This window comes from Microcebus murinus, chromosome 20 (genome assembly GCF_040939455.1).
Source record: "Microcebus murinus isolate Inina chromosome 20, M.murinus_Inina_mat1.0, whole genome shotgun sequence".
Taxonomy (NCBI): domain Eukaryota; kingdom Metazoa; phylum Chordata; class Mammalia; order Primates; family Cheirogaleidae; genus Microcebus; species Microcebus murinus.
The window spans coordinates 35,073,050-35,098,644 of NC_134123.1; the positions used below are offsets into that span (position 1 = coordinate 35,073,050).

At 66.4% G+C, this 25,595-nt stretch overlaps 3 protein-coding genes across 4 annotated transcripts in view; 1 reads left to right on the plus strand and 2 right to left on the minus strand.

The window, feature by feature from the left end:
• Positions 1-354: 354 nt before the first annotated feature.
• Positions 355-10,092, minus strand: RNF166 (ring finger protein 166). The gene is made up of 6 exons (XM_012737130.3): positions 9,839-10,092; positions 5,149-5,305; positions 3,356-3,468; positions 3,069-3,183; positions 2,372-2,479; positions 355-1,507 (listed from the first exon to the last, which is right to left on the minus strand). The coding sequence occupies exons 1-6, from the start codon at positions 9,991-9,993 to the stop codon at positions 1,442-1,444; spliced, it is 714 nt and encodes a 237-aa protein (XP_012592584.2). The 5' UTR covers positions 9,994-10,092; the 3' UTR covers positions 355-1,441.
• A 24-nt stretch (positions 10,093-10,116) lies between these two features.
• On the plus strand, positions 10,117-17,916 carry CTU2 (cytosolic thiouridylase subunit 2). Its single transcript, XM_075995870.1, has 15 exons — positions 10,117-10,295; positions 10,848-10,922; positions 13,620-13,698; positions 13,908-13,967; positions 14,895-14,955; positions 15,459-15,568; positions 15,712-16,007; positions 16,112-16,247; positions 16,381-16,512; positions 16,831-16,922; positions 17,018-17,112; positions 17,198-17,348; positions 17,450-17,516; positions 17,610-17,668; positions 17,748-17,916. The coding sequence occupies exons 1-15, from the start codon at positions 10,159-10,161 to the stop codon at positions 17,815-17,817; spliced, it is 1,620 nt and encodes a 539-aa protein (XP_075851985.1). The 5' UTR covers positions 10,117-10,158; the 3' UTR covers positions 17,818-17,916.
• Positions 17,885-25,595, minus strand: part of PIEZO1 (piezo type mechanosensitive ion channel component 1 (Er blood group)) — a 53,261-nt gene continuing 45,550 nt past the window's right edge. The window contains exons 28-51 of one of the 2 annotated variants that reach the window (XM_075995868.1): positions 25,134-25,223; positions 24,988-25,064; positions 24,597-24,668; positions 23,877-23,977; positions 23,576-23,678; positions 23,451-23,501; positions 23,193-23,365; positions 22,948-23,048; positions 22,569-22,760; positions 22,180-22,438; positions 21,911-22,099; positions 21,561-21,837; positions 21,121-21,244; positions 20,885-21,032; positions 20,586-20,800; positions 20,308-20,466; positions 20,069-20,216; positions 19,474-19,662; positions 19,235-19,327; positions 18,977-19,149; positions 18,778-18,900; positions 18,625-18,704; positions 18,354-18,543; positions 17,885-18,268 (exon numbers count right to left, since the gene is read on the minus strand). In XM_075995868.1, coding sequence (XP_075851983.1) covers positions 18,019-18,268; positions 18,354-18,543; positions 18,625-18,704; positions 18,778-18,900; positions 18,977-19,149; positions 19,235-19,327; positions 19,474-19,662; positions 20,069-20,216; positions 20,308-20,466; positions 20,586-20,800; positions 20,885-21,032; positions 21,121-21,244; positions 21,561-21,837; positions 21,911-22,099; positions 22,180-22,438; positions 22,569-22,760; positions 22,948-23,048; positions 23,193-23,365; positions 23,451-23,501; positions 23,576-23,678; positions 23,877-23,977; positions 24,597-24,668; positions 24,988-25,064; positions 25,134-25,223 — 3,577 coding nt within the window. In that variant the 3' untranslated portion in view covers positions 17,885-18,018. The remainder of the gene's footprint in view (positions 18,269-18,353; positions 18,544-18,624; positions 18,705-18,777; positions 18,901-18,976; positions 19,150-19,234; positions 19,328-19,473; positions 19,663-20,068; positions 20,217-20,307; positions 20,467-20,585; positions 20,801-20,884; positions 21,033-21,120; positions 21,245-21,560; positions 21,838-21,910; positions 22,100-22,179; positions 22,439-22,568; positions 22,761-22,947; positions 23,049-23,192; positions 23,366-23,450; positions 23,502-23,575; positions 23,679-23,876; positions 23,978-24,596; positions 24,669-24,987; positions 25,065-25,133; positions 25,224-25,595) is intronic. The other variant, XM_075995869.1, reaches the window with a different exon arrangement.

The following is a 25,595-nucleotide window of genomic DNA, read 5'->3' on the forward strand; positions in this document are numbered from 1 at the left end:
CCAGTAGCCAGTCTCCCCTCGAGGTGCAGCTAGTAGGGATCCTGCCTGGCCGGCCCGTGCTCGGGAGACCGTGCCGGGTACCGAGGGCGGGGAGGCAGCGGCGGTGCCCTGCCTTTGATGACCGCCGCCCTGGGAAGGGCCTTTGGTGGCTGTGGAGCAATGGGGACCCCACGGCCCTGACGGTGGCCCTCGCCCGGAGAGCCACACGCAGCTGGCGTGGCAGCCGCGACTCCCAGAGACCAACCCAGGAGTCCGAGCCCCAGAGCAGTCACACTCTGGGGCTGCAGACCGCGCACGTGTAGGGCCGCCTGGCGCCTCCACGGCCGGCGCAGAGTGACACCCGCTGGCCGGGGGCGCTGGAGGTGCTCCGAAACGTTTTATTTAAACTGTTTTTTAAAAGACAGCAATAATTAATGCCATGAACAGAACGAGAGTGCTGGCAAGTGCTTCCCAGCCCACTCCCCGCCAAGCAGGCCCCTGCCTGGGCCCCCTGGGCTCTGCCACTGCAGGGGGACGGGCCTGCCGGAGGCAGGACGTGGCCAGCTTTGGCAGGTGACACCGCCGGCCAAGGCCAGTGCCCCAGGTGGGAGGAGGCCCCCCGCCCAGCCCCCCGCGTCACCCTCGAGCGGCCAGAGCAAGCGGCCGGGGTGCTGGGGTTTCTTCCTGGTCATCGCCACAGGGAAACCACCCACCCTCGGGAGTCGGGACACACAGAATGACAGCCCAGGGACGCCCCGCCCCCCACGCCCTGGCAAGACGCCATGGCCCCCCCAGCTCCCAGGGCTGCCCCGTCCCTCCTCCCCTCCTCACGCCAATCCCACGTTTATTTTTGATTCTTTTTTTTTTTTAAAAATATAATTTTGTAAATGTTCCATAAAAATACTATTATCCCTAGTCAAACACAGATATTGCAATATGAAGAGTAACTGCTTTGTCTTTGCTCTATAAAACTTGAAAAGATTATCACACCGGATAATATAGAAAAAGTGCCAGGATCTCTAAGTATCACAAAAGCCAGTACCAAGTGCGCACGGCGGAAGCGTGGCTGGGCCGGGCGGGGCGGGGCCTGCGCGGTGCAGCTGGGGAGCCGGCCGGTCCCTCTCCCCACGAGGAGGACGCCATGGCTTGGGAGGGACGGCCGGCTGCTCTACGGCCCGGGCACCGGCACTGCCCACGGGGCCGGCTGCTCGGCCCAAAGCACCGAATAGCCCAGCGACGCCGCCGGGACTGTGGTGGCCGCCCCGCTCTGCCGGCGAAGGGACAGCCGGCCGGCCTCTGTCCCTCCAGGCACGGGGGCGTGTGGGTGCACTCTCCTCGGGCAGGCGTGGAGCCTCCCGCGGTCCAGCGAGGCATGTCCCAGTGCGGCGTGGAGCCGGGCGCAGCCCCGTCCCTCGAGGGGAGCGTCCTGGACCCCGGGCGGGCGGGAGCCTGCGCTGCGCCTTCAGTTCTCCGAGAGGGACAGGGCCAGCGCAGCCTGCAAGGCAGCCTCCTCGTCGATGCTGTAGTCCTGGAAGACAGGAGCCGTGGATGGGGGGGGGGTGCCAGGGCCCCGGCAGCCAAGCCAGGCCACCCCTCCGCCTGTCGCCCCACGGACGCACCCATGTCCCCCGGGCTCCCAGCCTCCCCCCAGCAGGGCAGGACCTGGCCCGTGTCCCACAGCACACAGCTCCCGTGCGGGCCGGTGAGGGAGTCAGAGTGCCGTCCGCACGTGCGACTGTCGTCTGGCTCTGCCTGAGTCCCCGTCTCAAGCTGGCTCCCGGAGGGGCCCGGTGTCTGCACACGGGGTGCCCGGTGTGTGGGGGGTGGACGTGGGGTGCGGAGAGCTGTGCTTCCCGCTCAGGTTTGGGGACTGGGGTCTGGGGAGGAGCAGGCCAGCCAGGGCTGCGTGAGCTATGAGGATCTGGACCTGGGGCAGACGGGAGTGTGAGCTGGGAGGCTGGCACATGGGTGGCGACGAAGCCGTCACCAAGGCTGTCTGACATGCCCGGGAGTCCACGGGGCTGGGCATGGTCTGCAGGCCTGGGGGCCTGGCACCTTCTGACCCGCTGCCAGGGGGACGAGAGACAGAGGTGGTCAAAGTCTCCCCGGATCTCTCCAGAAAGCTCCCAGGAAGAAGTCAGACTCATCCGAGGAGGGGGGCAGCCGGGAAGCCCAGGAGCAAACCGGCAGGCAGGACCTGCCCTGTGCTGCCCTCGGGGCCGGGTGCCCTGCAGCCGCCACGCCCCCTGTGGCACCCGGACCAGAGCGCAGCCTCACCGCGAGCTAGTGTGTGTCCAGCTCTCCCTGAACAGGGGACCCCAAGGCCGGCAGGTGGGGAGGGGACGGGGTGGGGGAGGGGGAGGCAGCCCCCGCCCGAGGGCAGGACACCCACCACGAAGGTGTCGTAGGAGAACTTGTGCCGGTGGAGCAGGTGCTGCAGGAAGTTGGCGCTCTTGTAGCTGGGGTCACCCCAGGGCATCGCCGAGCAGATGGGGCAGACCTGGAACGGACGCCGGGACACGCTGAGCTGGGGGTGGGGCGGCTCCACGCAGCGGGGTGGGTGGGACTCCTGGGGTCGGTGCCCCTCAGGCCGAGCGCCCCGATCAGTGCCACCCAGCCTTCATGGGAAGGTGCGGGGAGCTCGGTCTGGGCCCTGCCATGCGACCGTCGCCCCGAGGGGGACGAGGACGCTCCTGGGCTCCCGCTGGGTGATGCCAGGGTAGGAGGGCTCCCCGGGCAGGAGGAGGGGCAGGAGGGCTCCCCGGGCAGGAGGAGGGGCAGGAGGAGGGGCAGGAGGGCTCCCCGGGGCAGGAGGAGGGGCAGGAGGGCTCCCCGGGGCAGGAGGAGGGGCAGGAGGGCTCCCCGGGCAGGAGGAGGGGCAGGAGGGCTCCCCGGGCAGGAGGAGGGGCAGGAGGGCTCCCCGGGCAGGAGGAGGGGCAGGAGGGCTCCCCGGGCAGGAGGAGGGGCAGGAGGGCTCCCCGGGCAGGAGGAGGGGCAGGAGGGCTCCCCGGGCAGGAGGAGGGGCAGGAGGGCTCCCCGGGCAGGAGGAGGGGCAGGAGGGCTCCCCGGGCCTGCGGCCGGCCACTCACCACACGGTTGGGGTCGCTGCGGTGGCTCTCCACGCAGTGCTTCAGCAGCTCCTGCTGGTCCAGGTTGCGGGCGCCGCAGTAGGGGCAGGCGAAGGTGGACCTGTTGGGGATGTTGCTGGCGGGGCGGGGGAGGGTGAGCGGCAGCCGAGCCCTGGCCCTCGCCCTCGTCTTGGGCTCTCAACACCCCAGGTGTCCCCCGCCCCAGGGCGTGGCTCCCGCAGGCCCCTCCTGTGATCTGGCGAGGACCCCCATGGGGCCCTGACCCCCCCTCCCCCAGTGGCTCCTACCTGGGGATGGGCTGGGACGTGGGCACCACGGGGGCGAACTTGGGGCAGTTGGCCATCTGCTCCTGGACCTTCAGGCAGGAGGACACGTGCACTCTCATCTTGGCCAGGGTCACCTGGGGCGGGCAGGAGGGCAAGGCCGTCCCTGAGGGCCCAGAAGGACAGCCCTGGGGAGGCCGAGCCTCGGGCGTCCAGGACAGACAGAAGCAGGCATCTGTGTCACTTGCGGCGAGGGGACCCAGTCCCTAACACAGTCAAAGGCCCCGAACTGCAGCCTACGAGCAGGGCTCTTGGGAGAGACCTTGCGAGGGGCCAGGTGGGGAACAGACGGGGAGGGGAGGAGCCACAGCACCCTGGAGACCCGCCGCTGAGCTACACAGAGCAGGGTGGTCACCGCCCTTGAGCTGGCGCAGCTTGGAGCTACTGCCCATGGTGGTGTCATGCAGAAAGGGGCATTTATTAGGGAAAAACATACCTCCTGATGGGAACCACCAGGAAAAACTCTCTTAATGAAACTCCAAACCAGGTGTAAAAAGCACAACATGACAAAACCACCCCAGGCCAACCCTGAGTCCTGGCAGCCTGACCTGGCCCAGGGGACATGGAAGGGGGGCCTAGATGCTCTGGTGTCTGGGGATAGGTAACCCAGCATGGTTTACATAAACCACAAAGAGGCCGTGGCCAACCTTCTTGCTGCAGTGGCGGCCGTCTACCACTTAGCGAGAGACACAAGACTCAGGAAAAACATCTCACAGAACAGAGGGACGCCTGCTTCCGTGAGTGAGCGCAGGGCCCGCCCTCAGCAGGCAGCACCACTCAGACGTCCAGGGTGACAGGTCCTCCTGGGGTCACTGCCAAGGGCCCCTCTGGACACCAGCCTGGCACCGATCCTGCCTGGGGCTGCTGGACACTGAGAGGCGGTGGCACAGCCAGGGTTGGAGGACGGAACGGCTGTGGTGCTGGCCAGCCGGCTCCCGAGGGACACGGAGGATCTTGATGTCTGTCTCCCCGGGGAGAGGAGCTTGGCCACGGAGCGGACCGGGAGGCGCTGGGACCTGGCTCAGCCTCACTACCGCCAGGGCCGAGGGCGGCCCCGGATGATACCTCGACCTCGGGACAGAGCAGCGGGGACCGCCCCCACTGCGGTAACACCATGGACCTCATCAACCCGAGATACAGCAAGGGCGAGAGACGTAAATTCGACACGAATCCCTGGCTGCTGTGTGCACTGGAGCTGCTGGGGCAAGGGGACGCTGGCCGGGGCCTCCCACCCTGAGGTGAGCAGCATGGGTGTCAGGGAGGGTGGTGGGTGCAGGGGGTCGGGGGCGGCCGTGCCCCATTGGCTGGGCTTGGCGCTCCTGGGTGGAGGGTGCTCAGCGCTGGTGACACCCTCGACTCTGCCTCAGAGACCCCAAGAGCTGGCCCCACCCACCCAGCCCCGCCTGTCACAGCCCGCAGTGAGGACTGGGGGTGAAGCACCAAGTGCAGAGGCTGCACCTGGGGGTTCAGCTCCGTCCCGGGCTCCCTTCGCTAGCCTCGATGCACGCAGGTGCCAGGGCCCTCCCGTGAGGCCCTCCCTGGCTCTCTGGTGTCACAACGGGAAGCAGGAGATGGCGGGAGGGAGGAGGGGGCCGGGCTGGGCCGCCTCCCGCAGGGGCAGAGCAGCAGCTTGCTCAACAGGAAAGGGAGGCGGCTGGGGTGCCCGTCCCCCCGCAGGAAAGCGGAACCCGTGGCCAGAAGCTGCCCAGTTTGAACCCCCCTTCCCCCGCCCCAGGGAGGCCCGAGCGGGCGGTTACCTTCTTGCTGCAGCCCCGGCAGGGCGCCTTGTAGGACGAGAGCTGCTTTTCCACGTGGCCAGCCTTGTCCACCTTCTTGGGGTCAAAGGGCAGGCGGCAGAGAGGGCACAGGGGCGACGGCACCTGCAGGCAGGGCTGGAGGCACTCCCCGCAGAACCTGCCGAGGACGCGGGCGTGAGTGCCAGCCGGTCGCTCGGGCCTCCCGAGCCGCACCCCTCGCCTTGCTCAGGCCCCGTCCCCTGCCCTCGCACGCTCGGGACGTGAGGGGACAGCCCCTCCACCACTGTCAGTGTTTCTGGAGACAGTTGCTCCCATGCCCGAGGCCCACCAGCTGTTCAGGCCCCTCGGGCTAAGAGGTGACACGAAGCAGCAGGACCCTACTGTTCTCCGGCACGGGCAGAGTTGTAGCTCCGGCCCCCAGCACGGTGCCAGCCGGGACGAGCTCCCATGGGCCGGGGCCTGGGCTCTGCCTCACCCGGCCCTAGGGGTGTGGGGACGGCTCAGGGGGACCCCGGGAACTCTACAAGAGCTGTGCTCTGGGGAGTGAAATCGCTGGTAGTCGGGGGGAAAGGAAATGGCCAGCCCCAGGGACAAGGCAGGGCCAGAGCTGGCCAGGAGGCAGCGCACCCTCAGGCCTGGGGACAGTCACCAGCCCCAGGACAGCTCCCCGGCGGGAGGGGCCCCGGCTCCGTCTGGGCAGAGGCTCCACGAACACAGTGCACGCGGCTCGGGCCTGGCACGGGCTTGGGTGCCTGAGGCTCTGGGGGCCCCAAGCCCTTGGCCCCGTGCCCTGGAGACACCGGCGCCGTGACAGCAGCGCCCTGTGCTCACTTGGCCCCGGCAGCGGGAGCCTCCTGGCCTCTCGGGTCGCGCTCTCCCACCGGAACTCACAACCGCCTCCCACTGTGCACCGAACACGCCTGGGAGGAGACCCGGGCAGCAGGGACGCCGGCACTAAGCCTCGTGGCGCAAAGACGGAAAGGAGCTGGAAGAGGACGGCCTGAGGAGCGGAACCACGGGGACACGCACGCGGGGGCAGAGCCCACAGCCCTCAAGATGGTGCTCGGTGCTCGGCCAGGCGGGTGAGGGGCGCTGGCCCAGAACCCAGAGAGATGCCGCTTTGCAGACGGCGAGAACCTGCCGTAGGCTGTGCACGACGTCACTCCCCCCCCACACCCCCCCCCCCCCGGCGCCCCGACAGCAGGCTGGCCCGTGGCTGGGACTCGAGAACGTGCCGGACTCGCGGACGCCCCACTGGACTAAGGGGCCACCAAGGAGTCTGCGCACATCCCGCAAGACGAGGCCACGCTGGTGCGGAGCGAGGGCGGCGGGCCAGCGCCTCAGCCCCCGCTCCCCGCTCTCACTGGTTTCTGGCGGAGCCGCCGCCCGGCCGGTCTCTCCTGTACCCGGCTTTGCACCCGCATGGAGGCAAGATTCACGCTGAGACCCGAGACCTGTCGGGAAGCGAAAGTTCCTGACCCGCCTTTTCCTGCAGAGGAAAGAGGCCTCGCTCGTGGCTTACCCCACCCAAGCGTGGCGAGGTGTCACCAGGCAGGTTTCCAAGGGAGACACCCCCCCAGTGCCCCAGTGTTTCCAACCCTGTCCCTGTCCCTGACTGACAGCTGGGCGGCCTCTCACCTCAGCCTGAGCAAGGTGCTGGCGAGATGGGCCCCGCGGGGGGCGGGGGGGGGGACAGGAAGACCTGCCCACAGGTGTTCTCAGCACAGGTGGGGGCAGCCCAGGTGTCCATCAGCGTACAGACAGGTGAACCAAAGTGCTGTCACAGCCACAGAAGGTCCTTCAGCCACAAAAAAAGGAGTGAAGAGGCTCTGACAGCACGACAGGTGGGGAGGCCGTGAGAACGGGATGCTGGGTATCAAAAGCCGAACACGGAAGACTGTAGATCGTGGGGTCCACCTACACGAGATGCCCGGCACTCGTCCACCAAAGACAAACTCAGGGACGGCAGGTCAGTGGCTGCCGGGGCTGTGGGGGGCAGGGGAGGATGCTTCCCGGCGTGTCTCGGGTGGTGGCTGTGAACACACGAGAAACCCCTGGGCGGTACTCTGTAACTGAGGGAGTGTGACTTCTATCTCCAGAAAGCTCTTGGGGCCAAGCAGAAGGTGGGACCATGCGAAGTGGGCAGCTGACCCACAACCACCAGCTCAGTGCAAAGCCTGGGAAGGGTGACCCTGGGAAGAAGCCAAGGAGCTTGGTCAGGGGGCCAATGCCCTGTCCTTCCCCCGCAGGACACAGGGACACTCAAGAGGAAACCCAGCCCCGCGTGCGGGCCAGCCCAGCCGGCCCCACGTCCTGCCCCTGAGAAGCAGGAGGCAGAATCAAGCACCCTCGAGGTGGGGCGTGTGGCTGGTGGCCTAGTTTCCAGCCACTGCCACCCTGGTGTGCTGAGAACCAGCAGCCGAGAACAGCGCCCACTTCTCCCACAGGAAGTTCCTGCCAGCATCTGCCCAGGGGCTGGTGCTGAGCAGCTTCTCAGCCGGATGAAGTGGCTGAGGGCAGTGGGTGTGGGGTGTCAACAGCCTTGCGGAGGCAGCTGATACTGGGACTGCCAGCAGGGACACCGGTCCACAATGGCTCCTTGGATGTGTCACTTCTGCCTGGGCCTCCTGCACCCACCAGGAGCCAGGACAAGCCAACGTGTCAGAGATGTACAAGGCCAGAGGGCCAGGCCCCCCACCGAGACCTGTCACTGTCTTGACCAGGTGGGGACTGCCTTCCAAAGGCCTTCCAGGCAGTCTTGTGACCTGCAGATGTGGCTCACTGCTTGGGCTGTCCCCCAAGTGTGACAGCCAACAGGTCCTGCTGGGCTCCAAGGAATTCCTGCGAGCTCCTCTGCACAGCTGCGCCAAGGGGCCTCCCGCCCTCCCCTCGTCTCTGTGATGGAGCCGGGTGCCTGCCCCACACTGGGACACACTCGCCACAAGAAAACCTACTCTGGGGAAGGAAACTGCTTGCGGTCAGGGAGCTCTGGGGGGGGGGGGGGGAAGGAATCAGCAAACATTTTAAAGGAAACACGTGAGCCTTTATGCTTTCTGTGCCCATCTGCACCCACGACACAGCGACACCTGACCAGAAATCGAGAGCATTAGAGGCAGCAAGAGAACAGCCAGAAAGCACAGCTGGCAGAAGAGCCAGGAGGAAACCTGAAGGCAAAGGCCGAGTGAAGGGCCGCAGGACCACGAAGATAAAGAATTGTCAGCCCCGCCCAGGAAAGTGTGGGCAGGTGAGAGGGCTTACAGGAGAGACGCTTCTACAGTTCTGTGCGGTCCTGTGTTCTGAAAACTACAGTCTAAGAGATGATACTTGGGGGAAAAAAAGAGCAAATACAGATTTATGCAGATGAAACCAGAATGCTGTGGTCCGCATCGGGGTGAAGGTGGGTGAAGGGACCCGAAGCCTATGAAAAACGCTTTCTAAGGTGAGACCAAGACAAGCCTTGACAGCTCCCAGCAATGGACCGGGAGATGCGGAACAGAAACACACACCCACCAGTAAGTGCTCACAAGCAGTGAGTCCTGTTGGGAGGCCGCCCCACCAAACTGTCACAGCGGAGTGTGACTGAGCAGGAGCGGCACCCTTGGCACCCTTACAAGAGAAGTCGGCAGAGCCCTGCTCGCGTGGGCAGGCGCCTGTGCCACCTGACACCGGGGGCCGGGAAAGGAAGGCGGCTCTGGATCCTGACTGTCCCTGCCGCCCGCCTCCCTGGGTGACTGGCACACACACCCCTGGCAGTTCCAGCTCCCTCTTTGTATCAGGAGGCTCTGAAGTCAGCTGCCTTTTCTTGCAAAATGTTCTAGGGCCTCCTATCTGCCTGGGTGCACTGGCCCAACCCCTACGCCTTGGCAGCCTGGTCTGTGGGGAAGCCCTCCTGCACTCTAGCTCCACAAGGCCAATTTTGCTCAAGAGCTGACTTAATTCAGCACTTAGGAGGTGTCTTGGAGCAGCCACTCTGAGCCCCATGCCTTCCTAACCCGGCTGGCAGCTCCAGAAGACTTGCGCACAGCTCCCTGCAGTAAGGAGACGCAGGTCCTTGAAGTTTCTGTTCCTGAAACACCCAGGGGACCCTGGTGCAGCTGGAGACCTTTGCAAGGTGCTTGGTATCTGGGCTCCTGTGGGCCAGCCTGGCTATTCAGTGATCAGTGTGACTCAAGTTCTTCAAAGCATAACAAAACACCACCAGGTTCCCAATCAGCCTCTCTCCTAACTTTAGGGAACTGTTGTACTCAAAGCAAGCAGACAGTAGGTCTGAAAAAGAGTTGGCAGCAAAAGCCACAAGTCATTTATTTACAACTGTCCGCCCCACTCCACCAGACCGAACCGACGGAGACTGGCGCAGCGGTGGCGTCTGCGGCCATCTGAGTGCCCTGGCGGCCCTCTGTGGCCGTCAGCAGCCCCCGGGGGCCCTCGCGCTGGGTAGCGCTGCACGTAGTCCCCGTGTGCCCAAGGGGTGGTCGGATCGAGCCCCGGAGCCGGCGGGCAGCAGCCTGGGCTGAGGACGCTCGTGCGGAGGGCAGGGACGGCCACGCAGGGAGCCCGGACCCCCAACGCGCCCCGAGTCGCCGCGCCCCCGAGTCCCCGCGCCGGGGCCGCACCCGGACGGCCGCCGGCCTTGGGACCCCTCCCCGGGGCGGGTCGCGGACCCCGCCGCCCCCCGGGCCGGCGCGCTCACGTGTGGCCGCAGCTGCCGATGGCCACGGGCCGGTGGTAGACCTCCAAGCAGATGGGGCAGCTGTACTGCGCCTCCAGGCCGCTGTCGCCGCCCGCGGGCCCGCCCGGCGGCTGCCGCTGCTGAGCCGAGGCCACCAGGCTGCGGAACATCGCCATCCCGGGGCCAGGCCCACGCAGCCGCCGCCCGCCCCCTGTCCTGGCCCGGCCCGGTCCGGCCAGGCCCGCGCGTCACGGCCGCGACGGCGCCGCGCTGACGTCACCAGCGCGCGCCCCGCCCCGCCCGCCGCCGTCACGGCCGCGCCGGCGCTGCGCTAGCGTCATATGGGCGCGACTTGCGCCGGTGTCGCTGCTTTCAACGCTGCCGCCTGGGACGGGACCCCGGAGACCATGTGTCAGGTGGGCGAGGACTACGGGGAGCCGGCAACCGAGGAGCCGCCGACGCCAGCGCCACGGCCTGGGTAAGCTGGCGGCCGTGAGCCCTGCCCGCGCTCGCGTTCGCGCTCCTGGGCGCCCCGGGAGGGACCCTAGTGGCTGTCTGCCCAGCCCCTGGAGGGGCCGGCCCTCGCGCCGCAGCACCCGCGGCGTGGCCGTCAAGCCGGGGACGAACGCCCGGGGAGGGGTTCGCTCTACTGGCTCGCACCTCTAATTCTAGCAGCCGCTGGGGACGGCCCTGCCGCTGACAGCGGCCTGGAGGCGAGGTCGGCCCCCATTGCCGCTGCCACACGCTGGTTCCATTTCTCCCTCAGGGCCCCACAGAACAAGTTCTGTGTCTTCCCGCGGTGCCAGCCCCCGAGATTGAGAGGCGGTCTTTCTGGGCGAAACTTTCCTCTCAGAGCCTTTGTCTTTGTTGGTAGTTTGGACAGAACCCCAGCCCTGGTTTGTGTGTGTGTGCCTGGGTGTCTTTGACCCAGCTCAGGGTGAGAAACAGGAGTTGTCTCCCCAAAGCCCACTGGGAGTGGGGGGGATGTCCTCTGCATTCACGTTCTCTTCTCCCCCTCACACCTCCAAAGCCGTGAACACAAGTGTGTGAAGTGCAAGGAAGGCCCCCCGGTGGTGGTGATCCGAGCAGGAGATGCCTTCTGCAGGTGAGGCCCGGAGGTGGGTAAGAGACTGTGACAAAGATGGTCTTGTTCAGCAGCCAGGATGGCCCCAGTTTCTGAAGCTTTATTTCTTCCTTTTGAAAGCATTTTGCTATTTTATTCCTACTTGTCGTGTTGGATCCCGTGACCCTGGTGTTGAAGCGGTGAGTGTTGATTTCCCGCTTGGATGGCAGTCTCCCGCGATCTAGCCACAGGTGGGGGCAGGAAGGGCTCTGATGGAGAGTTGAAAGTGGGGGTGGGTGCCTAGATTGGAGTAAAGTGCAGGAGGGATGGGCGTTTGGGGGGAGCTGGGATACATCCAGTGGCAGATCAGAGCATCCTGGGAACCCCGGCAGGTGCTCTGGATGAAAGCTGTTTACCTCACGAGATGCCTTTTTCTTTTTTTTTTTTTTTTTCTTGGAGAGTGGGGGAGATAGAGGGTTGGAAGGAGAGCTCCAGCCTTCTCCAGGTCTGGGGGAACCCTTTGGACCAGAGCAGATTCAAATTCCCAGAGGGGCCAGGGCATGAGGATGCTCCATTTTATCCATAATTCTTTTTTTTTTTTTTTTTGAGACAGAGTCTCTGTTGTCCGTGTTAGAGTGCCGGGGCATCAGCCTAGCTCACACCAACCTCAAACTCCTGGGTTTAAGCAATCCTTCTGCCTCAGCCTCCTAAGTAGCTGGGACTACAGGCATGTGCCACCATGCCTGGCTAAATTTTTCTTTTTCTATATATTTTTAGTTGGCTAATTAATTTCTTTCTTTTTTTAGTAGACATGAGGTCTTGCTCTTGCTCTTGCTGGTCTTGAACTCCTGACCTCAAGCGATCCTCCTGCCTTGGCCTCCCAGAGTACTAGGATTACAAGTGTGAGCCACCACACCTGGCCCGATTTATCCATAATTTCTGTGGCCCTGTCCTGTCTTCCTTGGGGTTTATTTTAATGTTCAGTTGTTTTCATTAGATCCATAGCTCCCCAAGGGCAAGGCCAAGTTTCTCTCATCTTAGTCCTCTTAAGGACTAAGTTGAGTGCTTTTATTTGCATAGCATATGTCTGTTGAATGAGTGATGACCTCACATTTTTAAACTGGTCCTCAAGAGTCTGGGGTTCTGTTTTCTAAAACGTTCCAAAACGAAACAGGTTGGAGGGGGTACACTCAGTAGAGTGTTTTCCACAAACTTTCTTGTTCATGACCATCTTTTGGGAGCCTGGTGGGTTGAAAGGTGAGGTATGTGCCACGTGAAATGCATTTTGGGCAACTCAGGCGCTGCTTTAACCACCCAAGAGCGTCTGAAAACAGTGACTGCTCCAGTCTGCTGGAGAGTTCACTGAGGAGAGGGGCTGCGGTGGCTCCTGGCCAGGCTCTTGTGGCCTTCGGGGCCCCTTCTCAGGCTCAGAGGTTTCCCCTGCCATGCCTGCTGGGGCCTGAGAATGGATGGGAAGCCAACCCTCCGGGTGGAGGTTTCAGAATTCTAGGTTTTGAGCGAGGTTCCCCAGCGATTGTTAAGAACAGGCATGTGTCAGGAAATCTGGCCTTGGGACAGCGAGGTTTCAGGAGTCTAGACACAATGTGTCCACACGAACCACGCTTGAATCCCAGCTGGTAGTACAGGGAGCGGCAGGTGATCCTCACCCACACTGGGCAGGTGAAGTGCAGCACCTGTGTCCCCTCTCGGTGAGACTCCCCACATCCTGAGCTACTTCCTGGGGAGGCACCTCCCTGTTCCCCCGTTGGCACTTGCTGGCCACCTGGAGTCCCTGGACCCAGTGTTTTGCTGTTACACATGGAGTTGCCCGTGGGATGTTTGGTTGACTTTGTGTGTGTGTGGCCCATTGGCAGGGATTGCGGTATCTGACAGGAAGACAGGACCCAGGGCATGGGCCAGGTGCAGTGTAACCTCCTGTGGCAACATTGCTCCCCTCTGTGCCAGGCCCGGCTCTCCACTCTGCCCACCAGGTTTGCAGGGGAGTGTTGATGCAGTCTTGGGTCCCGCCCCTAAATTCTGACTCAGTTGGCCTATGTGATCCTGACCTGCAGACAAAGCTGAGGACCTGGTGACGAGAGTCAGCTGGAACGTTTATTAACACAGCTTACCAAGCCCTGTCCAGAGTTGTGCTTCTGTGGGTTGGGGGGCCAAGCCCAGGCCTGTGCCTATGCGTGAGCCTCATGGCTACTTCTGAGCCAGGTGGGCCCAGCTCACCGTGGAGCCAGCTGTGGAGCCCCAGGGCACTGGGTCCTTGCTGCGGCCTCTCAGCATCTCCCCACTTCACCCCAGGGAGGGGGTGCTTGGGAGCAGGTCATCAGCTCGATTTTTTATGGGGGTCGGGGGTTGCCTTGCCCTGCATGTGGCTCAGTCTGTCCACTCTGCCAGCTGGGTCCTTTCTGAGCACCAGCAGGTGCAGGTGGTGCCTGGGCTCTGGCCCCCACGCACCATGCACCTCACACATGGTGGGGATTATTGGGGGGACCCCAGTGAGCCTCATACTTGCCCTAGGGAACCACAACTGGGAGAGCCCCTCAATCCCAGTCCCCTTTGCAGCTCTCTGGCCAGAGCCTCAATGTGATAATGTTGCTTTTAAAGGTGAAAATTGCTACAGGAAGGAAAAAAATGTAACCCAGCAGGGCCTCAGGGCCCTGAGGTACAGAGCTGCTCCGGGCTGTGCAGGTGCAGAGCTGCTCCTTTATCTCAGTGTCTGTGTTGCAGGGATTGTTTCAAGGCCTTTTATGTCCACAAGTTCAGGGCCATGCTGGGGAAGAACCGGCTCATCTTCCCGGGCGAGAAGGTAACGTCTGAGTCCTGGGTTCTGACTGAGTGAGCAGCCTGGCCCTGAGGCTCGAGGCATCTGCTGTCCCTCCCATGGGTGGCCTGGGTGCCACAGCCCTGCAGCCCCTCCTTGGGCTTCAGGGGTGGACGTGCTGTCTGGGGCTATCCATGAGGTGGGGTGGATACATGTGTGCGGGAGACGTGGTGTTCAGTGCTTTTCTCCCCCAGGTGCTCCTGGCATGGTCGGGGGGGCCTTCGTCCAGCTCCATGGTCTGGCAGGTCCTCGAGGTAGGTCTGCACCACCCTCCGGGTCCAGGCTGCTGGGCAGAGCTTCAGGGCAAGGGGGTCTTGGGGCTCTTGTTGGTGTCCCAGTTTAGCGCTGTCCATCTGCTTGGGCTGCGCAGCCGTAGTTACCGGAAAATGGTGGTGGCAGCTCCAGCCAAGCGTGACCTGAGGGGGAAATGGAAGGGGAGTTGCCAGATGGAACAGGGGAGCAACAGTAGGACTGGGGACTGACTTAAGCTGCACAGGGGCATGGCTGAGGGTGGGGCTATGCCCTGGCATGTCCGGGGCCAGCTTGGGATGTCCAAGGCAGGTCTCTCCACACTCAGTGGCGGGTGTCAACTGGAGGAGGCTGTGGCCATGGGAGGGCAGGCAGGGTGAGAAGGGAGGGGTCGGTGGCCCAGGCTGGCATGTCTGTGGCTGGTTTTCTGCCCACACCTTAAGGTCCCCTGCACCTGCCTGGGCGGTGTGTGAGGTAGCCCTCCACCCCACTACTTGTCCAGCGCCTGGCACTGCCCTCCTGTGCCCAGCCATGCACTGCCCTCCTGTGCCCAGCCATGCACTGCCCTCTGCACGTTACTGTCTCCACTCCTGTGTCTGAGTGTGCTCGGAGTGGTCAGAGGTGCCGGGGTAGGTGGCACGGTGGACCCAGCTTCCTCTTTTGGGGCATCGCTGGGACGTCAGGGACAGGCTGGTGAGGGCTTCTTGTGAAGTTTCTGCAGACGGGGGCTTTTCCCCGGGGGAGTGAAGACCCCGTGTGTGAGGCTGTGCAACCATGCCTGCCTGGCACCAGGTCCCAATGGCCTTATCTACTAAGTGGGGTCACTTTACCTTCGGGGAGGGCACGAAACCCCGATGAGAAACGTTCTCAGCCGGGAAAGTGTCCCATGGCTTGTGGCTGGGGCCCACGTCTCTGACACTTCTCCCCCCCAGGGCCTGAGTCAAGATTCTGTGAAAAGACTGCGCTTCGTGCCAGGAGTCATCCACATTGACGGTGCGTGTGGCCATCGCTCCCCCCAGAACCCAGTGGCCGGGGGTGGGCCCTGCTGCCCCCCTGCTAGGATTTGTTGAGAACTGCTGGTGCCGTCCCCATATTGAGGCCCTGGTGGGGACATTTCTCTGAAGTGGGCAACGGATGTGTCCACTGTTAGACACACCACCGCTGTTCCTGGGCCTCGGCCCATTGTCAGGAGGTCTGGGGGGAGCGGGGAGTGGCACGCAGCCCCCACCATGGGGCCTGGGGACTGAGAAGGGCGCGTCTTGGTGACAGTGGCAGGGTATGCAGGGCCACGTGCCGCCTCCCCAACCCTGGCTGCTGTGGGACGGCCACAGGGGAGAGCCCCGCCCGCTCTGCAAACAGCCCCCCAGGCAAACAGCATCCACCACACCCCGCCCAGCCTCAGAGGGCCTCTCCCTGCTGAGGTGGCCCTTGGTCCCCCCGCCTGAGCTCCTCTGCCACAAGCCGGGATGTGCTGCCTCATCCTGCCGGTTTTTCAGAGGGAGCAGCCTGTGGCCAGAGTGCAGAGGACAGGGCAAAGACGCTGGCCCAAGTGAAGCAGGTCCTGCAAACCGTCGGATTCCCGTGGCACTTAGTCGCCTTAGAGGAGGTGAGTCGGCCCGTCCCTGGAGGTGACCGCTGGGTGTCCATGGGGGGGCGCACGCCTGCCACTCACTGGGCCTCCGTGTCCTCGTGTGTTTGCGAGGGTAGGCGTGGGCCCTGGCCTCACCGCCCTCTCCCGCGTCCCGCCAGGTGTTCGGCCTGCCGCTGTCCGTGCTGAGCTGCCCCGTCCCGGAGCCGGCGGGGGCCGAGGGGGCCTACAAGGCGGCCGTGGACAGTTTCCTCCGGCAGCAGCAGGTGCCTCAGGCTGAGGGCGCCCAGGACGGCTCCAGCCCGGCCCAGGAGCAGGGGCAGCTGTGCCAGCCCCACGTGCAGAACCCCCCGGGCCCGGCAGGGTCACCCACAGCTGCCCAGACTGAGGCTCTGTCCAGACTGTTCCACTCGGTGAAGACGCTGACGGCCAAGGAGGAGCTTCTGCAGACCCTGCGGTGAGTGCCAGCCCCACCCAGTCCTGACATCCTCCCCAACCGTCTCCAAGGACCCCATCTTAGGGTCCCAGCCCCACAGGCCTCTGAGCCAGTCTACTCTGCAGGACCCACCTGATCCTGCACGTGGCCCGAGCCCACGGCTACTCCAAGGTGATGACCGGGGAGAGCTGCACCCGCCTGGCCGTCAAGCTCATGACCAACCTGGCGCTGGGGAGAGGGGCCTTCCTGGCCTGGGACACGGTACGCAGGCGCCCGGGGGCCCAGAAGGCCTCCCCGCCCTCCTCCTCCAGTCCTGGGGTCTCCCACACGGAGCGGGGGTGGCGGGCAAGGGGGCGCAGTCGGCCCTCAGCCACACGGGCCCCACCTCCCCCAGGGCTTCTCCGACGAGCGGCACGGGGACGTGGTGCTGGTGCGGCCCATGCGGGACCACACCCTGAAGGAGGTCGCCTTCTACAACCGCCTGTTCGCCGTCCCTTCCGTCTGCACGCCGGCCATCGACACCAAGGTGAGGGCGCGGGCCGGTGGGAGTGGTCTCCCTGCCAGTCTCAGAGGTCGCCAGTGACGGGGCTACGTCCCGTCAGTGCCAGTAGCAGCGTCCCCCAGGGTGGGCCACTAAGCCCACCGTGTGCCTTGCAGGGGCCAGAAGCAGCCGGTGACTGGTCTCTGGCCCTGAGAAGGGTGATGGGGTGTTGTGATGCCCCTGCAGGCAGACTGTGGCGGGGGTGGGTGGGTGGTCATCAGACCGCCCCTCCAGCCCTGACACGGGCAGACCCAGCACCTGGCCGCCACATGGACCCACACAGCCCCTTCTCCTCGTTCCCAGGCCCCCGAGAAGGCCAGCATCCACCGGCTGATGGAAGCCTTCCTCCTGCGGCTGCAGACCCAGTTCCCCTCCACCGTCAGCACCGTGTACAGGTGCGAGGGGAGGGGCTGGCTGAGCCGCCACCTGCGCTCGGGCCTGGATGGAGCGAGGCTCCACTGAGTGTGTGACCTGCCCCCACTGGCCGCAGGACGAGCGAGAAGCTGGCCAAGGTGCCCAGGGACGGCCGTGCTGCTGGACCCCGCTGCCTCCTCTGCATGTGCACGCTGGACGTCGACGCTGCGGGTGGGTGCCGGGGCTGGGGGGAGCCGGGGAGGAGGAGGTGGGGTTCAGCAGCGCCAGGATCGCCTCAGCCTCTGTCCGCTTACAGACAGTGCCACGGCCTTTGGGGCTCAGACTTCGTCGCAGCTCTTCCAGACGCAGCCGCCCCCTGCCCTGCCTGAGGCCGGGGCCCCCCCGGCACCCTGCTGCGTTCCCGGGGTGGGCAGGGCCCAGGACTGCTGCAGGGCGGCCTGCGGGAGGTGAGTCCCTGCCCCTGGCAGCTGCACGGAAGGTGGGGGTCCCACGTCCTCCCTGCCCTGAGTGGCCGAGGTGGGGCACACAGCCAGCTCTGCTTCTGCAGGGAGGAGCCCCGAGCCTGCGTCATCGAGCAGCTGTGCTACGGCTGCCGTGTGAACATGAAGGACTTGGTGAGTGGGTGTCCTCACAGCGGGCAGGGTCAGGCTCATGGGGGAGTGGGTTCCATGGCTGCACGGCCCCTCACCATGCTGGCTCTTTTGCAGCCCTCCCTGGAGCCCCTGCCCCCCTACATCCTGGCCGAGGCCCAGCTCCGCAGCCAGAGGTACCAGCGCCCCTCCTGGGAGCCCCTTCTGGGCGGGAGCTCCCAGGGGCCGGTTCCCACTGTGCGGCTTTCCCCGCAGAGCCCGGGTCCCGCAGGAGGTCCAGGAGTATCTGATTGTGGACAGCGACGGGGAGGCCGCTGAGAGCTGAGCCTCGAGTGCAGGCACAGCAGGCACTCGCCCCAGGGGAGGCAGGGTGGGGGCCCCCCTGCGCTTGTCTGTATAAATAAAAATGTTTTTAATTAGAAAACTCTACAGTACTCAAAGGGAGGGCAAGGGGACTCAGCGTCCTTCTGACAGCAGCATCGGCTCAGGTGGGCCAGGAGGAGAGGTCACAGCTGCGCGCCGGCCCCTACTCCTTCTCTCGGGTCCACTTGATCATGGTCTCCGGCGAGCGGTACAGGAAGATGAGCTTGGCGTACAGCTCCTCCTCCAGCTCCAGCTCGCGGGTCTCCCGCACCAGGAAGATGTCCTGGCACAGCTTAAGGATGCGGTCCACGCACGGCAGCTCCTCGAACATGATGGAGTGCGAGATCTCGCTGAAGAAGCCGCGCACGAACTTGCCGATGACCAGCACGATCGACACGTACAGCCCCATGATCCTGCGGGGCAGGGCGGGGGTGAGTCCTGGGGTGCCGGGAGCCCCCCAACTCCGCGCCGCAGAACGTCCCCGCGCTGCACACTCACCCGTAGCCGGCCAGGAAGCCGAGGCTCGGCGGGCTGACCTTGTCGCTGAAGATGACCATGGGCAGCAGGTTGCAGTCGGCCTGGCAGTCCTGCAGCTCGATGACCCACCACTCGAGGAAGCCGGCGGCCCCCGTGCCCACGCGCTCCCTGCGCAGCTGCAGCCGCACGCCCAGGTAGTCGTCCTCCTCACCTGTGCCAGAGCCAGGTGGCGGTTGGGGCCGGGGCCCAGGGTGTGGCCTGCCCCCCAGGGTCCCCCCACCCCCACACTCACCGGGCTGCAGCTGCTTCACCGGGTTGGCTTCAGGCCCGACAGGGGCGCGGATGTACTTGGGAAAGAGTTTGGTGATGACGCTGTGGGGAAAAGCCGGTGTCAGGCCCCGCCCGCCTGTCCGCCCCCGCGCGGCCCTGCCCCCAGCCCACTCACACGGACTGGGCCGAGGTGCCCTCCAGCAGGCTGGCCAGCTGCAGCCGCTCGGGGCTGTTGGGGGCCAGGTCCAGCGTGTGCTTCTCGTTGGTGTACTCCACGGTGCCGCCCTTGGCCAAGTCCCTGTGGGGGGCACGGCGTGAACCACGGGCCGGAGCAGGGCGCACGCCCCGGGCCCCGCCCCGGGTGCGGGACACACCTCTGGAAGTTCCAGGTGAAGCGCAGGGTGATGTTGGCAGTGCCGTTGTACAGCTCCCGCTTCATCTGCGCCCGGCTCGGGGGGCTGATGCGCCACAGCGTCCCGGAGCTGCCCTCGATCTGCGCTGTGACGATGTCCTCGGGGCTGTACTGGCTGATGAACTGCATGGCCAGCTGGGGGCCGGTGGCCCTGGTCAGCGGGGTGCAGCCGCCGCCACCTCTCCCCCCACGAGCTGTCCCCTCCCGACGGGCCACTCACCGGGTCGGGGTCGAACTTCCGGGACAGCTCCTCGTAGGCCTGGGCCGTGAAGGGGACGATGGACGGCTGCTGCGCGCTCATGGTGAACAGCGGCTGGGGTGGGGACAAGGTGACGCGGCTGGGAGCCCGCCAGGACCCGTGCGGGGCCCACCCGCGTCCGCGAGAACGGGAGGGCGGTGCCGTGATGCCCGAGCCCCCGGTGGACGGGGGCTGAGCCGAGGCGGCCTGCTGCTGCTCACCTCGTAGCCACCCAGCTTGAGGGTGACGGTGACATCGATGGGCTGGTTGACGACACCGACCACAGAGCGCACCAGCGACATGAAGAGCAGCGGGAACCAGATGATGGCGATGAGGAAGAGGATGATGAGGCCGCCCATGCCGTACTTGACGACCTTCTTCTTCTTCTGCCCCTTGGGCTGTGGGTATTTCTAAGGGGGGGTGACAACAGGATGTGACCCGTCACCTGCTCAGCTCTGGCCTGGCTCGCCCATAGCCCAGCCTCGACGCGGACTGCAGAGCCGCCGCGGTCAGGACGGACGTTAGGGGACAGGACGAGGGCCCAGACAGGAACCCTCACGTGAGGGTCAAGTGGCTTCAGACAAGGGCGGGGCTGGTCTTCCCAACGCCAGGTGCCGCAACAGCTGGGGAGCCCGGGTCCCACGCGTGACCGAGAGTGAAAACTAAAACTACACAAGCCGAATCTTCGAGACCTTGGGTTGGGCAAAGGCCTTGGACAGCACCGAGTCCCCCTGGCCTGGCGGCCCCTGGGGAGAGACGCCCACAGGCCTGGCTCTCGCAGGGCAGCCCACCCCGCCCCCACCCGGGCCCAGGTACCTTCTCGGTCTCGCGGCTGCACTTGATGATGAAGATGTTGGCGTAGATGTCCTCCACGCACATCCAGCTGGACAGCGACAGCGTGGTGTCCGTCCACACCCAGTCCATCACCGCCCGCAGCTCCACCAGGAACGGCACCAGCCGGAACCTGCCCACGGCCAGGGCTCCCGTCAAGGCGTCTCCCACGTGGGCTCGGCCGCGCCCCCCTCCCCAAGACCCCAGGCCAGACCCACACGCACCCCTGGAAGAGGAAGAGGTTGAGGTGGTTGTACTTCTTGGTGAGGAAGTTGCCGAGGATGCGGGTGGGGTAGCCGCAGCGGATCTGGTAGGCGGACAGCGCGAAGTAGATGCACTTGACGAAGTACCACAGCTGGGCCACCGCGTTCTGGCTGAACATCCTGGACGGGGCGGGCAGGTCAAGGGCCCGCTGGGACCAGGCTCCTGGAGGCCAGAGGCCCCCAGTCCGGCCCACACAGCAGGGATCCCCCGCCCAGCACCTCCCCGGGGCGCTGCCAACCTCTCAGTGACGGCGGGCAGGATGAAGAACATCCAGAGGTGGATGGCCAGCACCAGGACCACCTGGAAGGCCAGCTTGCCCAGCACGGTCTTGCGCAGGTAGAGGGCGCGGTCGACCACCATGGTGCTGAACTGGATCAGCAGCATGACCAGGAAGGCCTCGGGCACCTGGTCGTCCGACAGGGAGGACGTGATGTCCGTGGCCGCCGAGTGCTTCTGTGGCCGGGAGAGCACAGGTGGGTCAGCGGGAGCCACAGCCGCCGGACTCCACCCTCACTGGGGGGTCCCGACCCGGCTCACCCCAAAGGCCCAGAAGCCAAAGATGATGATGATGAAGTCCACCACGTCCGCCAGAAACATGAGGGCGTAGACGTCGGTGGCCGCACGGTACTTGGTGTGCAGAATGTCGTGGAAGAAACGCCGCAGCGGCCGGTACACGCTCTGGGCCCTGCGGGCGGGTGGACTCAGCTGGGTGCCGCCTGCCCCTGCTGTCTACCCCCTCCCCGGCCCGGCCACTCCCAGGCCCGGCGACTCACAGGGCCAGGCAGAAGCTCTGCAGCCGGAGCCCGGCTGCCCTCACTCTTTCTCGGGCGCGGCTTGGCTGCTTCTGTCTCCCCGAGGCAGCCTCTGTCTCCTCCGTCTCCTCCTTCTCCTCAGCTTCTGTGGGGGAGAAGACACCGCTCCCTGAGCCCACTGGGGACTCGGGCCAGCCCCGGGCTCCTGCCCACCCCAGGAGGCCAGCAGGAGCCTCCCGGCGTTGGCAGCTGGGGCCGTGTCCTCTGGGGGTGGTGCAGGTCAACAGACCTCACCCTGTGCCTAGGAGGCCAGCAGGGCCATCCTGGGGTCCGGGCAGGCCCTTCAGGGGGCCTGGTGGTGTCATCTGAAGGAGAGGCCCTCCCCACCCACCTCCCCACAAGCATGGGGGGCAGGAGCTCCACGCGGAGCACTGGGGGGGCTGTGGTCAGAGCTACCATACCGACGGCTGCGGGTCTTTCGGGCTCCGGGCTCTCCTTCTTCCTCCTCCTCAAACGCAGACTGAGGTGCCGCATGCTGCGGGGCTTCTGCTCCCTCTGGGGCTCTGGGGCCCCGTCCTCGGCCCCGCCCCTCACTTCCACCTGCACGTGGTCCTCGGCGGGGGCCTCGGGGACCTCTGCACCCTCCTGGGGCCCCTCCTCAGCCCCCCGCTCCTTCCTGCCGGTCCTGTCGCTCCCCTTGGACGGCGGGTCCTCCTCGTGGTCCCAGAGGCCGTAGCACTGCGGGAGAGGGCGGTCAGCAGGCCGGCGGGCGCCGGGCCGGCCCTGCCCACCCGCCGCGGCCGCGGCCCACCAGCAGCTGGGAGCGGTGGAAGAAGAGGGCCATGAGCTGCACCAGGTCGCACTGGACGTAGCCGTCCGTCTTCTCCAGCCCCAGGATGCGCGGCGGGAAGTAGGGCTTGTTCTCGTAGCGCCGCCGCACGGCGTGGCTGTTCCAGGGGAAGAAGCCGAACTGGAACAGGTACTTGGTGACCACCGTGACCTGCGGGGAGGGGGCTCAGCAGGGGGCCGGGGGGAGCAGGGGTTGGGGTGAGGCCGCCCCGCGCCCGGCCGCCCGCCCACCTCGGTGAAGACGATGGCGGTCATCCAGAAGCGCTTGCTGGGCCGCGGGATGGACAGCATGGCCCACAGGAAGACCAGCACGGGCAGCACCAGGGAGTTGGCGGAGGCCGTGACCATGTGGTTGAGGATGATGACGAAGTAGCAGAGCAGCTCTGAGTGGGCGGCCACGCACTGGTAGGCGGCCCGCAGCAGCCGCAGCGCCCGGCCCTGCCCCTCCGCGAACCGCTCCGCCTCCTCCAGCTCCGGGATGTGCAGGCACCTGCGGGAGACCGCGGAGCTGGGGCCCGGCAGCCACACGAGGCCCCGAGGGGACGGGCGGGCTCCCGACCCCGGGCCGGCTCCCGGGCAGCCCTGCCACGTTCCCCCCGCAGGGCCCAGCGCGGCCGCACCTGTGCAGCAGCAGCTCGCTGGCCGTGCGGGCGCGAGGGCTGGCGGGGAGCTCCTGGGAGCCGCGCAGGGAAGCCTTGGCCTCCCCGGGGCCGGCGACGGCCTCCTCGCTGCCGCTGCGCGTGTGGTAGCCGGTGCTCAGGGGGCTGCTGGCGTCCGTCACGCTGCTCAGCTGCTCCTCCGCCCCCAGCCCGCTGCGGAGGGACGTGGGTCAGAGCCGGACCTGGGCTCCGGGCAGAGCAGGGAGGAGCCCAGGGTGCTCTGGGGGACAAGGGGACGGTGAGGCGGGGTGGCCAGGCGGGGCCACAGCTCAGGCCTGGCGCTCGGGGGCCAGCGGCAGGAGGGTCCTGGCTCACCCCCAGCCCCGGGGCCGGTGCCCACCTGGACGCCGTGCTCGGTGCCTGCTGGGCCTCCGAGGGTCCTGGCAGCGCAGCCTCGCTCGTGTACAGCTGGTCCAAGACGTCCGGGCTCACCCCTCCGTCCTGCAGGGCAGCGGGGGGTCCCCGAATGTGGTGCAGCCAGGGGCGGGGGCACAGGCGGGGACCCAGCTGAGTAGCAGCTGGTGTGGCTGGAGCGCCGGGGACCGTAGGGGTGGGCAGGGCAGGGCAGGGCCGGGCGGGGCTCACCGGGAGGAGCTGCCGCGTGAGGAGGTAGCGCTCCGCGAGCAGCACGTCGCTCATGGTGCGGTGGTGCCTGGTGAAGTCGCGCAGCCAGTGCGTCAGCCCGTCCACCAGCGCCTGCCCCAGCACCCACAGGAACTGCGCCGTGCTCAGCACCCGCTGCAGCACGTGGCTGCGGCCTGCAGGGAGCGCGAGGGGTGCTGGAGCTGGGCGCGGCGGGCCAGGGACGTCCCCACCTCCCCCTAGCCCCCGGGGCCCACGCACCTGCCACCTCCTCCTCGGGCTCCTCCTCCGGCTCCAGTTCCTGGTCGCCGCCTGGGCACAGGGGTCGGGGTCAGCGTCTCGGGCCCTACAGCTCCCCCCTGGAGCCCCCACGCCCGCCAGCTCACCAGGGCCCAGCTGCCCTGCCCGCTCCTGCTCCTGCTCCCGCTGGGCCCGCCGCCGCCGCCGCAGCACCGTCTGGGCGTTGGTCACCCACGCCTGGTACGCCATCTGCAGGCCCGGCCCTCGGGGTTAGGACTTGGGCCTCCCCGGGAAGAGGAGGACAAGCCCAGCTGGGATGGGACGGGCCTGGCCCCAGGTCCCCGCTGTCTGTGCCCACAGGGGACCTCCGGGAGGGAGCCCCTGAGGGGCTGCGGGGCAGACACCTGGTCCAGGCAGCCCGCCGAGACGGTCACTGCCGTCACTCACCTGGAAGGCGCTCTGTGCCGAGGGCCTGGGGTCCTCAGGCAGGGCCTCCTCCTCCTCCTCGCTGTCCGACTCGAACAGGAAGTAGTCCCCGGAGTGGATGACTGCAGGCAGGGAGGGGCTGAGAGCCGGCCTCCCCCGCACAGGGCCGCCCCCCAGCACCCGGCAAGACCACTTGGTCTGTTTCTTACGGTGGCGGGGGGACAGTAACAGGCCCAGGTGCGCTGCCAGCACAGGCCCCCTCGGCACCCGCCACCCGCAGGGTCCAGGCCCGGGGGCCACCCGTCCCGTGGGGAGGAGCCCGGGGAGGGCGGGACATGCACAGGACACAGGCCAGCGTGGCGGGCAGGCACAGTGAGCGAGGGCAGGCACGGTGTACAGGCAGCTCAGCACGGGGTGCAGACAGGACAGACTGCAGACCACCAGTGAACGCTCAGACCACGGAATCCAAGAGCCGCGGAAGCACAGGGGAAAAGCCCAGCCCCCTGCCAGGGGCCCAGGTGACGTTGGCACTCGGCCCGTTACTAGCCTGTGACTCAGAGCGGGCTCGCAGGGAAGGCAGGGAGAAGGGCAGGTGCTGGGGCCAGAGAGGCTCCCCCCCACCCAGACAGGGCTGAGCAGGTCCCGTGGGGCAGGTCTCAGGGCCTGGGGTAGGGGCAGGGAGGGAAGCTGGGATGGCAGCCAAGAGAAGGGGGGTCTGTGGCAGGCCGGTCATTGGGGTACCTGTGGCGTGGTCCAGCCAGGGCCGCCACCACTGTCTCCGTGGCAGGGAGGAGCCCCCTGGACTGCCAGGCCCTGTGGAGGGGCAGGGTGAGCGTGAGCGGTGGGGTGTGGGGACAGGCCGGGAGAGCCACCGCCTTGGGGACCGGATGGACTCAGAGCTCCAAGTGAGCGGGGCCGTGGGGCTCAGAGCCCCGGGGGAGCAGAAAGCCCACATGTGCAGACAGTCTTGGGGCAGCCGCTGGCCCGCGGGACAGAGGGTGACCACGTGGCACAGGACAGGTGGGCCGGGAGCCCCGGGACACGGCACGGCACAGACGCAGGCAGACGCCAGTGGGCACAGACACGCTGGACGCGGGGGCCCTCTGGGGTTCCGGGCGCCGTCCGCACTCACCTGGCTCCTGGCTGGGCTCCTCTGGGCGGCTGTGGCCCGCCCGGTGCTTCTCCTGCTTGGCGCGGATGCGCTCCATCCTGCAGGGGGAGGGGACTCAGCACGCGGAGCAGGAGAGCCCGGGTGTCCCCACCCCAGAGGGCACGTACTGTCGCTTGAGCTGGGCCAGGGACTTCTCCTCTGCCTTGCGGTGGAGGTCGATGCTCTTGAGGCTGGCAGCGTTGTAGAGGGCGAAGCCTCTGCAGGGGAGGGCGGGCACGGACCGGGCGCTGAGCCCCGACTCCTCCCGAGAGCCTGCCCTGACCTCTCTACCAACACGGGCGCCCACGGGGCAGGCGGCCGCTCCCCCCACACCCTGCCCCTCCATGTGTGCGGTGAGAGAGAAGAGACCCTCCTGCCACCTCTGTCTCACGCGGCAGGAACTGTCTGAACCAAGAGGCTGGCAGGTGCAATGCCTGCCCACCTGGCGCCAGGGCTCAGCCCGGGGGCGGAGGGCCCTCTGCTGGGGAGGCTGAGACACTGCCACGGCCCCCCAGCTGGGGGGACACCCTCGGGGCTGAAACGCCACCCAGCCAGGCCACGTTCCCGTCTGCTGCCCACCCGCCGAGGGC